This window comes from Anas acuta, chromosome 5 (assembly GCF_963932015.1).
Source record: "Anas acuta chromosome 5, bAnaAcu1.1, whole genome shotgun sequence".
In the NCBI taxonomy this organism is placed as follows: Eukaryota; Metazoa; Chordata; class Aves; order Anseriformes; family Anatidae; genus Anas; species Anas acuta.
In genome coordinates, this window is record NC_088983.1 from 35,786,783 (window position 1) to 35,798,860 (window position 12,078).

General features: G+C 41.0%; 1 protein-coding gene across 13 annotated transcripts in view; it reads right to left on the reverse strand.

Moving 5' to 3' along the window:
- Window positions 1-723: 723 nt before the first annotated feature.
- SIPA1L1 (signal induced proliferation associated 1 like 1) overlaps window positions 724-12,078 on the reverse strand; it is a 203,295-nt gene continuing 191,940 nt past the window's right edge. For 12 of the 13 annotated variants that reach the window (XM_068684108.1, XM_068684113.1, XM_068684100.1 and 9 more), the window contains 5 exons: window positions 9,712-9,955; window positions 6,530-6,676; window positions 4,083-4,197; window positions 3,549-3,630; window positions 724-2,775 (listed from right to left, as the gene is read on the reverse strand). In XM_068684108.1, coding sequence (XP_068540209.1) covers window positions 2,632-2,775; window positions 3,549-3,630; window positions 4,083-4,197; window positions 6,530-6,676; window positions 9,712-9,955 — 732 coding nt within the window. In that variant the 3' untranslated portion in view covers window positions 724-2,631. The remainder of the gene's footprint in view (window positions 2,776-3,548; window positions 3,631-4,082; window positions 4,198-6,529; window positions 6,677-9,711; window positions 9,956-12,078) is intronic. The other variant, XM_068684112.1, reaches the window with a different exon arrangement.

The following is a 12,078-nucleotide window of genomic DNA, read 5'->3' on the forward strand; positions in this document are numbered from 1 at the left end:
TGTCTCACTGCTAGGAAGAGATGGATTTTCTTTCCTCACAAGCCTTTTAAGGATCCATTCAGTGAACTGGGAAGATGCTCTACTGCAGAGCTCGCTCATTTTTGTTTGTCCTTTTTGTGCAGAACGTCGATCCACTGGGCCAAAAAAAGGTCTGTTCAAAACACATTCAGGATCAGTTCCTGGGTCAAAGCAGATCTGTAAAACAAAACAAATGGAATATCTGACACCCCTCCCCCCATCCTGCAAAGCCTAGCCCCTAATACTTAATGCTTACAGGTTTGGTTCCAGGATGCTGAAAGCTGTGTGCACCCTTAGGCAGATGTGCCAGGCAAGTTTGGTTTGACCCAAATGGGCTTTAATTTCCACGTGTGTTCTAGAATCCTGAAAGAACTACAAATGATTAAAAGAAATGCTGCCCACCCCGCATCCCCTCCTTCCTGGGTCAGCCTGGTGAAGCTTAGAGAGAACTTGGCCATATAGGAAAAGGCATACTGCAAAAGGGGGAAAGAAAAGAGATTTGTGCAGTAATCCATGTAAAAAGTCAGTGGATAAAGCGTCTGTGTACATGCTAAGTAAAGGCCTTCAGAGGGATAAAAAGTAGAAATCAGAATGAAACTTTTCTATCCCCTAGCACTTAGGTAAGTGGTACAAGAAGAAAGCGTGAAGAAAAGGATGTTTTGGAAAGTTTCAAACAACAAACCCAACAAAATCATAAGAAAATGGTTTAGAAGAGCCTTTAAAATGAGTTTTATTGTCAGAATTTTACAAGTAGCCTTCAGAGGCATCATACAAGAAGAACTCTGTTGCAAAACTCTAATAAATAGTCTGCCCCAAGTCCCAAAATATTTTTTGAAATAAAATAAAAACCAAACAAAAATAAAAGAGAATAAAAGCAAGACTTCAGGATGCTCAGAGATGTTAGCAATATTTCCCATTTACAAATAATATCAGGCATTATATAAATCTCCTTCATACAAGTCATTAAAAAACCCAAAACATTCTAAACCTTTACAAAAGCACTCCAGAAATAGTTCCAAAGAGATCCATTTCCATGACAAAACATTAGAGAAGAACTCCATGGGGATTAGCATCACAAATGAAGTTTGAGGTTGAAGTGTAGTGTGTACTTGCATGGAGCAAGATTAAAGAGCATGAAAAAGGGATTTGAAAAGAGTGGGGAAGTTTTTGTGACAAGTCTATGCCTGATGATTTTACTCTGTTTATCTGAGAATGCGGTGAAGGGCCGGGAAGGAAGGGTGCTCCTGGGGCTAACCCCAAACACACCGCACCTCACGCGAGGCAGTACTCAGTCAGGTAGTGACTGCAGACTGCAGTGCCTACCCTGAAAAGGTATTTTCTGGAGAGGTAATACGTTGTGGCAAGTTAGCTGTTCCTTCAGAGAACATGAAATTAACTTTCCTGACACGAGGCAGTTTGGGAAACCTCATGCTAGATAGCTTCACTGGGAATTGGGGACTTCAGAGCTCCAGTCCTAGCCCAGTACTTTGAAAAAAATACACTTCTTTAATTTCACCTCTACATATTCCTCTGCCTGTGGTTATGAAGGATTTTGAGAGACCTCCCATTTAAGAGAACACAATTAAAGATGTTCTCCAACATTTCTCCAATCTGTTGCGATTTGAGAAGTCCAGAGGAATGGAACAGGAGGGTGGGTGCACTGAAATGGCTTATGGGGATTTTCATGGAAACAGTTCAGAGGGGGGGGAAAAAAAAACACAACTTAATCTCTTTACAACTTCAGCCTAAGTCTTATGCTCATATGCAAGTGGCAGCTTCCCCTGGAAGGGAAGGGGACTATACTGAAGCAGCACAGCGACAGTACTGGGTCTCTCTCAGCCTGCCTGATGCGGAACGAAGTGCAGCATGCCTTGTTTTGCCTTCGTCAAGTTACTTGCAGCCCTCGCTTCCACAGGAAACAAAGGCTACCAGAAATGCTAATGCAATAGATGTGTGATAATGTGCCTCGCCCATGGCTCAAGTCTCTAGCCTCTCTCCAAATGCTGTGACGCTGGTTGTACTGTACCATACACTATGGGGACACGTTCTCTGGAACGTATGGGAAGGTAGCACTAGCAATCAAGCGCAAATTGCTAAGGAGACACCTAAAACATTGCATTACATCCCTGTGTCTGTGGCATACTTCAGAAAACAACGTAAGAAAAGCAGTAAAATAACCATTTCTTTCTAATTTTCTAGATGTCATAATATTTGCCAAAGCTGCAAGGAAAAGCAGATTACCTGAAACAGAGAGAAAGGAGTTAATGGAAACAGAGGCAGACGGAGCAGCAAGCCTGATCCAGCCTCCAAATCATTTTGTACATAACAGATAAAGAAACAATGTGCAAAAAATAGACATTCACATTTTAGCAGTTAAACTTTTATTTTACCTTTTTAAAATTATTTACTTTGTTTTTCTACAAAAGGCAGACATTGATTGTTGATCTGCAATTATTCTGAGTGCGCGCAGAGATGCAAAAAAGGGTTATTGGAGGATGAAGGACAGGGAAGTGCTCTGACTATACTTTCACATGTCATGATTAAGGTGGCATTAAAGCTTAAGTCCCAGGAATAATATTCATAACAGATAGTTTCCTTCCCCGTATGCTGTTTTCAGTTCATATCAATTGTGTTGAAAACCCACTCGGTGAACTTCTTCAGCTTCTCAGTTGCATTCTGGGATTCCTCCTGTAACCTCAAGTTGTCTTCCCGCAAATGCTGCACTTCAGCCTGAAGACTGGCTTTGTCCTCTTTTTCCTTGGGTGCAAGGAAAAGTACAAATCTTAGTGGCAATTCTCGATCATGCTTCCTACTTACATCAAGTGGCAAGAACCTCTGAGCAAGCACAAGCCTCACACTTTATAAGGATTTTATGTGCACTAACACACGGTTTTATATCTAAGCTACATCTGTGACAATTCATTGCTTATTTCTTTTTGCTTGAACTATCAGTGTTTCTCTATATTAAATTCTAATAGAGAAGGCTGGCTCCTCAAGTGGTGAAATAAAATTGGTCATGTGCTGTTCTGTATGAGCAAAATGTACAACTACTGATGGTTAATTTAACAAGGGATAGGAAACATTTCCGTAAATACTACCCTAGCTAACACACTTTTCATCTGACCACAGTGTATCTTCCTTGGACCAAGCAGACAGTAACAATACTGGAAGTTTCCACAGTAAAATTGTATGGTTAGGTGAAACTCTCTGTTTTCAGCATCAGCAGGATATATTTATGTGGACTGACTCCAGGCTTTTCACACAGTCACCTGAATTAGGAGTGCAGGTACTCAGAGTCACCCTCCTGATTTAAGCACAGGAGTCACATGCCTACAGTTCAGGCACTGCACCCCAGCCTTGAATACTTGGCAGCACATCCTGAGAGAAGTGGTAAATAAATGTCTTTTTCACACAAAAGGATGAGACCGTCATAGGGCTCAGGCATGGGAAAGCAGAACTACGCAGTAATTAGAATCACCTATCAGCACTAAACATACGCATTGCAGATTTTCTGTAGATCAAACGTTTACCTTCCTCAAATCCTCTTGCAGCATCTTCAGCAAACCTTCCAGCTGGTCGACTTTAGAGGCGAGAGTTGGAGGAGATTCTTTACTGTTAAAAGTAGGAAACAAGAACAGGCATTGACAGATTTTACTGTATTCACACGGGGTATCCGACACACCAAATGGCTTTGTGTAAGCATGCACTCAAGAACACTAGGAATTCTCAAAACAAACAAAAAGTGCGTGGAACACACGCGGCGCGTTACGAGAACAGATTTAACCCATGATAAACTGCTGTCATCCTGTCACATGGTTTCTCTCTCCTTCTGCTCACTATGTGTACCTTGAATTACCATAGCCTTGGACAACTTCGTAAACGTCTCAGACAAGAAGGAACCTGCACCAAGGTTCAGCTGTAGTTATGATCCTTTTGTTTTTACTTTTCATAATCATGAAAATTTTGTTCTGTGAAGGCTAGAGACGGCTTCCAAATATGACTGTTTCTACATTTTTCCCAGGTTTGTAACTGAGGAAGCCTGTACGTGTGGGGTATTTACTTACCCTGTATAAGGCTTTATCTGTGCAGAAAGCTGGTCCTCAGCCTGATCACTACTGGAAGCAGCACTCACAGGCCTGTGGTTTTCATCGGCAGCAGCAAAGAATGAAGCTCGCTGAACTGAAAAGACACGTGCAGAGAAAAACAATGGCAGCAGTGCAATAGTGCAGCACAGTGCAACAGCTACACTGCGAGATCTCAAGGCAATCCAAGAAGCCTGTGTCAAGATTAGGTGTAATATACCAATACCCATTGGACAGAAGCAGTCTGGCATGGTTAGTCTTTGTACCAGCTTCTCCACTGTGCAGGATTCAACAAGCGTGCACTAGCACTGGCAAAGTTCTGCACACTCAGGCAGGTCATGCATCACCACCCTCAGGCTAACAACTGCTCCTGGGAGGGAGATGCTACAGAGTGCAGAGCACAGATACCCCAGGGGCACTCCATCCATGGCCACTTCCAATACAGGCAAGAAGCTAAACTGGAACAGCCAGCACTGCACAGAACTTCCTGGGTACAACTGCATGACACTACCCAGCAACGCAACACCTACCGGTAGCTCCCTGCACTAGTTCCTTCTGTAAAGGGATCTTGAAGAAAGAAAAGCTCAGGGTGCAAAACTTACATGTGGAAAATAAACAGACCAGTGCCATTTTTCAGAAATTTTTTCCTTATGCCTTCTTATGAAGTATTTTCAGATTGAAATGTGAAGTCTCTTTCCTGCCTTCTTTCTACACTTCTTTTGTCCTATAACTGCTCATTTACAATGTTTTAGCACACCTATAAATCACTATCACGTGTGTGTTGACTAAACTGCCAAGTGTCCCTACCTCTGGAGTTTCCTAGCACAAACAGCAACGTAAACACTTCTTAACTTAATTTATTAACACCTCTCTCCCTCAGCAGCTGCTGGTCTCTCACTGGAAATAGAACAGTATTTTCTTTTTCTGCTTGGCAATTTTTTTATTCTGTGCTTTCAACAGGGTTAATATTAACACGCCTTAGTATTTGATGGGATTATTCCTGCTCCTCTCTTTTTTCCTTTGAAAATACTGAAGGTTGGCATACCTCAGGAATCCAAGCAGCTTTTGTTTCAGCTGGCTGCAGATACCACTACCTACAACTCCTGAGGCTTGTGCTGAAAACACCATGCAGAAGAGAGGCGTCCAGGATCACGGATCAGAATTTAGCCTGGTTAGTACTTGTCAGTCCCTGCTGGCACCTAGCAGAGACTACAGGCTGGGATTATATTGACAACAGATAGCTGCTCCAGATTTGTTCCGTCAAAGCTGAATGTATTTTTGCAGTGGTGAGATCAAGTTGCCAGCCAACACATTACCCCAGCTTTTCTTGATCTGAGCTGTCAGTTTGTTACCTTCACCACATCGACTTCGTTCACACTGCTAATTGGAAACGCAAGTGAGTCTGGGGCCTAGAGAAGTGAGGGATTCAGGTTGATGAGGACAGTGAAAGCTAAGGGGGGGAAAAAAAGAAGGGATCTTTTGAACAGATACTGCTGACCACAGTGAAATGCATTAAGAGCTGCGTGGTGGCGAACAACTCCTGTGGCAACAGAGCAGAGCACAAATGTATGTCACAAGTGCTGCCTTCCGCATGCATTGTCTGAACGATGCGTATGAGTAGCACCAGAGAAAAAGCCAAGAAGCAAGTTACTTCACAGCCTTCTCTAACCATGCAGAATGATGTTCAAAACCTTCTTGATCAGTGAAAACACCTTCAACAAAGGTGGGTCAGCATTCATGCTGAGATTAGCAAAAGACATTTCTGTTTAAAGCACTTGGAAGAATTTTCCAGCAGATTATAACAACGGTAAGATAAACTCCCTTTGGGCCGAGGAGTATTTCATTTCAAATTCAAACGCACGTAGGCAGCTTACAGTTCTCTTCAGTTTACTAAGTGTCAGGGAGATGGAAAGTGCTGTAGGATAAAATGACACTTATGTCCATGTACTCAGAGGACGCAGAGGGGAGAATGGCAACGGACTGTATGCCAACAAGGCACATTTCCCAAATTATCTTGGCAGTGCACTTCAGCTGCACTATAGAAGCTTCATGCTCAGGCAATAAGCAGCCAATCATTAATGTGTTCGTGTACTTTTTCCCTATTTGACTCGACTTTGCACTTTTGTGCCAGATGTTTTTCCACCCTAGCTGTTATGTCTGCAGCTACTTTACGTGAAATGAAAAATAGTCAGTTTCACAGATATTTGGCCAAACTGTAGCTCAGAGGGAATACAGCATGAAGAAACGGCATCCATTACACGCAAAGCTCTGGGCTGTTAAGTCTTGAGTTGCTCTTTTAAAAGAGTTTAAGCTTCAGACTAAGTAGAAACAATAAAAACAACAAAAGCAAGAGCCTAATTACAAAAATAGTCCTTCATAAAAGCACGCAGAAGGATCGGCCTTCTAAGTATTATATTCTGAAAATTTACCTTCAAAGGCTTTGGCAGCATCTACCAGGTTTGACCAGTCCAGATCGGAGGCAGAATCAGGCAATGGCATAAGACCAGGGTCTGGCATGGGCTGCCGTCTTTGCTCCTGGATATCTGTGAGGGAGCTGTCTGAGGCAGAAAACTCTCCTAGAGTAAGGCAGAACAAAAGAGAAGTTACAAAGAAAAAAAAAGTTCCTTTCCTAATACTGAAGTATCCCTCCTTTTAGTTTTTTGGGGATAGCATTTCTGGAACCAGACACCACAGCAGAACATTTGACTAAATGCAGCTGACCAGTTCCAGCACGTCACATACCTGTTTTCTGAGACAGTGCCTCTCACCAGGACATACAATTCCTTCTTAATCTGCATAAATCTTTGCAGCTACCTCTTCAAAAGCCAACCTCTGCCTCCTCCCCAATATTGGGTGGGGGCAGCACTCTTCTACTCATGATGCCTGCCTTTGCACAAGCTGAAGGAGGGCTGTGCAGCTTGCTGGGGCTTCTATACTCCCCGGTACCTATCTGTTCCTGTTAAAAATAAAAGATTTTTCCCTCCCTCTCTTTACAATCTCGTAAACCAATGGAAGCAGATGAGGCCAACCAAGATAAACCAGAAAAAGAAAACCCTAAGAATGATTTGAACGCATTACACATATCTCAGCAAGTCAGTGACACAATCTTTACTGAAAAATACCCATGCCCACCCGAAATTGATATATGGCCTGCCATGGAAAACACACTGGCATGCAAAGGATATATAGAAATAAAGTTCTTGTAATTTTTGTGCGATTTGTCGCCTAGCAAAATGAAGCATTTAAATTACTGCCACTAATGAGGGAAAGAGCAAAGTGTGAACCAGCAGTTACCTATTTTATTTCAGTTTACTGGCTGGACAATCGACAAACATGGGATACGCGGTCAGTCAGCACACCTGTAGGCTCAGAAGCAGCAACAACCTGCTTCCTCGTGCCCTCTGCTTGGTAAGGCATAAAGCTGTGAAAAACTTGCAGGTGGTAGTAGGAGAACTAGGGGTGTAAGGGTGAGAAGATTGACTGGGCACATGGGAGGCAGCTTCAGAAAGGAAGGGTGTACTGAAGAACCCATTTGGACCAAGGCAAAGGAAATTTGGGCACAGCGAACAGGAAAAGAGCACAGTGGGAAGGACACTGGAGGATAAACACCACTAACTGCATTGCTTATTTTCACTCTCTTTAAAATATATATCTTCTAATAACTATATAACTTAAAGAGCAATAATAACTTTTTTTTATAAAGTTAGAAAAGTGGTATTACTGTATGGGAAACAATGACCAGAAAAGCAACACTTCATTTGCTTCATTGTTCATAAATGTTGGGTATTAAGTGTGTGTGTGTGTGTGTGTGTGTGTGTGTGTTCACTTTTTCATAAACTTAAGGTTAGCTCAGTAGTAACACTGAGGATTCTTGCATTAACTTCCCAAAAGAGGGGAAGTTCTTACTATGAAAATATTTACCGTTTGTGAAAAGATATGCAGAATTAGGAGAAAAAGAACTAACCATTTGATAAATGATTTGATTTAAAAGTGTGAGGTGGATTGCTAATTAAGACAGATAAGTAAATAGAAGTATTTTTAGCTCACTGTTCTCCCCTCTTCAAACCAACTGGAGGTGCTCTGGGGTGACAGATCTTTGTTATTAAGATCTTGGAATTAAAAGAACTCTGAATAGCAGGAAGCCAACAAATACTAGAGGTATTAAATATCCAGTTCTGCTAAATCCTTCTCCCAGCAAAGGCAAGCAGGATGGGGGAAGGGAAGACAATTCACATGTCACTCAAGTAGCTGGTCCTTTTATCACGCAGACCTACATTTCACAGAAAATGGAAAGTCTTCTTTGGCTGACAAACGTATAAAGCTTATGTGCTAGCAGGAGTAATCCGTTTGGTGTGGAAGAGAACATGACAGTGAAAGAAGGTTTGGGTTTTTCTTTTTGGAAAATACAGGCATCCAAATGACAAGTGCTGCCTTCCCTTACTACTCCAATGGCATCATTCATCTTCTGACCTCAAACCCTCAGAAGCCAAACCCATCAGTCAGTTATACGTGTAACCAAGTCTGCAAAGTTATTTTAGTCCATATAAAAAGAACTGAAGAGAGCTTCGTTTCCTAACTCTTATGCAAGAAACATGTTATACGGAAACAACAGCTCATTATGATCAAACCATGCTCAGCCAAGCTCATTTAAATCAAACCAAGCTCATTTAAATCAAACCATGTCAGGTTCAACACTGAAAACTGATGCCTAGTGATCACAGACAGATTAAAAGAATTTAAAATAGCTTTCTTCAGCAGCCTTCACTGTAAAACGCATCCTATGTATCTCAGTACAGACAGTGCACAGTGCCCACTCTAACGAGTTGAACCTATTGGTAGTGTTGCATTTTCCTCTTGAAACATTAAAACACAAATGAAGCAGAACATATATGTACTTCTTCAGAATACGCTGCAGAATTCCACACCAAGATCTAGCTCTTTTTGGAAAACACACTTTGTGCACATATAGTTATGAGATACAGAGGGAGCCTGCAAATGTCCCTTTCTCACCAACTCAGAAATTCACATACAGTAACAAAACCTATCAGAGAATCTTGCTGACACTTTTCAGTAAACTAATGGAGGAAGCTGAGTGCCTTCTTGACAACAGTTTACCAAGTAACTCTCCTTGTTGAGCTGCTGATGTGTGACCAAAATTAAGTAACTCAAGTCCTGTAAAAGGAATAGTCGAGTGAGTGAATTGAAAACTAGCTGGAGTAATAAAAACTATTTCTAGCATAGCCAGTCATATAAAAGTGAATAAATGCTGGTGGACATGCCATTATTATACCATATACCATTATAACCAGGCATACATTATTTGCCCATTGGTTTAACTGGTCCTGATGACTCCTGGAGGAAATGATGCAAGCTTACAGCTGAGGAGGCAAATTTTTGTGCTCCTTCTGCACGGTGCAGTTGCATGACCCATACCCACTGGAGTAAGGAAAAATTCCGTTCTATTTTATTTTATGTTTTCTGGTAGTTGAATTGACTCCCCTCATTTTGGGGAAATCCAGATGGAATTACTAATTTGCTGTAACAAACCGTTTTCCCTTAGCATAATCATGATGGATTCCTTTGAAAGCAGCAAACACGGAAACACCCTTACCATGTAGTGATTTCATTCCCAAAGTATACGATGGTCTCCGTAGTGGCAGTGACTTTGGGAGAGAAGGGTACGTGCTGGTGAACAGGACATCGTTTGGCATGGCTTGGTCCAAGAGTGAGGCCCGCGAGGCGAAGAAGTGGTCCCTTTGGCCACTGTAAATACTCTCATCTGACAAAGTCCTTTGCAAGGCACGCCTTGTGGTAGGAGTGCTGGGAAAGGGAGACTGACAGGACAGAGTGTGTGACTATACATTCATAAAAGAAAAGAAATAAAGAAGAAATTAAAAAATCAATACAAACTTTTGAAATGTATGACGGTTTATTTAAACTTTTTTTTTTTTTTTTTTTACTTTTTAAATAAGAAAGCAAGTGTTAACATGGTATTTTTTTTTTCCCCAGAGTGGATGAGGAAAGGAAACTAAAGGAACATGCTTTGAAAGGAATTATAACCAGATAACACATCAGATCTTTTCCAGCCAGTCTTACATTCTGTTTTTAAGTATTCTTCAAACTTCTACTAAGGTATAAATGTTAGCCATCCCTCATGGATTATAGAGCTTACACATAGCAGCGATGATGTTTACAAAAAACAAACTGAATGCTGCATAAAATAGAGCTCTCTTCGTGCCAGGGGAGGCTGCATTCCTGCACGCAGAGCACCAACAAATGCCAACTAATTAATAGTCCCATATTTCCGAGCAACTAGGAATACCCACCGCTTCAATTCTTCTGAATGATTTGTATGAAAATTAAATTAGTTGTCTCATGAGTGTGAGAACTTGTGTCTTACCCCCAGCATAATCCCAGCTTCCCCCAAGCTCTGCACAGAAGGAAGCAATGCTGTGGTTAGTCTGGAGCTACTACTTCTCTGGCCAGTGCCAGTGAGCTGCTTTCAAACACCACATACCATTCCCACCAGCAGAGACACCAATTTTGTACTCTACCAGCCACAAATTTTCTTAAAACCTGTGGCAACACAACCATCCCAGACACAACAGTTTTTAGGGTTTGGTTGAAATTTGGTCCAAGGATTTCATGGAGAAACGGTAAACAGAGGAAGACCTCATCACCCTCATTTGCTCCATATGCAAGTTTAAACAAGAAAGGAAATAAACTGATTTCTGGAAATTGTGATTAAGCATTACAGAGTGTTGCTCATTTGCATAGAAAAAACAGTTCTCTCATCTCAGAAGGAAGGAAAAGAAAAAACTGTTTAAACAGACAGTACTCTGTTCCTGTGATCAAAAACCCACACTCCAAGGTGGGAGAAGGATATGGAAGAATGACAATTGATACTGCACAGTGAAAAACAATCTGCCAGATTTTTTTTATTTTTTTTTTTTTCCCCAAATACAACAAATCCTAATATTGCAAGTTTGCTGCAGGTTTTGCTTTTCTAGATTATGGATCAGAAATAATTAAGATTACTTTCAAAATCTGCTGTCATGAAAAGACAAGGAAGGAAAGAGAAGCAATGTCCCATGTTAACTTTGTTACGTCACCTTCTCCCTTTTGCTCTGCCTCCCTCAGAACAGGATTCACGCCCGTCACACCAGGAACCCTGCACATATACTTAGCACTACAAAAAATGACAACTTCTGGCACACAGTTGTCGTTATGTTATGCTGAGGATCAAGCTGTTTCTTTTTCTTCTGAAAGGTAAAAGCTTAATCAGCAGGTTCATGTTATGATCAGTGAAAAACTCACAGCATTTGCCCTGAAGTGGCAAAGAAAGAGACAATATGTCAAACACTCTTTCCTTGAGGGTCCTATGGTTCACCTCATGCTAAAGAATTCAAAATCTACCAGAGAATTAGGAGCTGGAACCACCAATTAATGCCAGGTCGTAAGACTAAAAGATTGCACAGATATAAACATGTGATGGAGTCGGAAAACAGAGGCAATATGGTTAGGAGTTGTCTTCTGATAGTGCAGCAGAGGGAAGAGGAAAGGTAAGGTCTGAGAAGGTAAAAGACATTACAAGTAGGTAAGGAGATGAGGAAGACTAGGAAGATATTTGTATATGTTCAAATATATTTATTTTATATATATATATATATATATATATATATATAAGTGTATGTATATAAATTTATATATAAAAATATCAAAGCCTAGAACAAATTCTACTAGAAAACAAAGCCTTTGGCAGCCATCAGAAAGGAGGGTGGAGGTTTTTTGGTCTTTGTGCAGTGAACTGATGAGAGGCATTATTTTTTTTTTATTTTTATTTTTTAAACTGTCAATTTTTATGTAGTCAGAGCAATAACTTTTTTCTAAGATGAAATATAAATCATGCAGTGGGCACAAATGACAGTTACTTTTCAGATGTAGACAATTTAATTTATTGGTGTGATGGTGTTGGTGA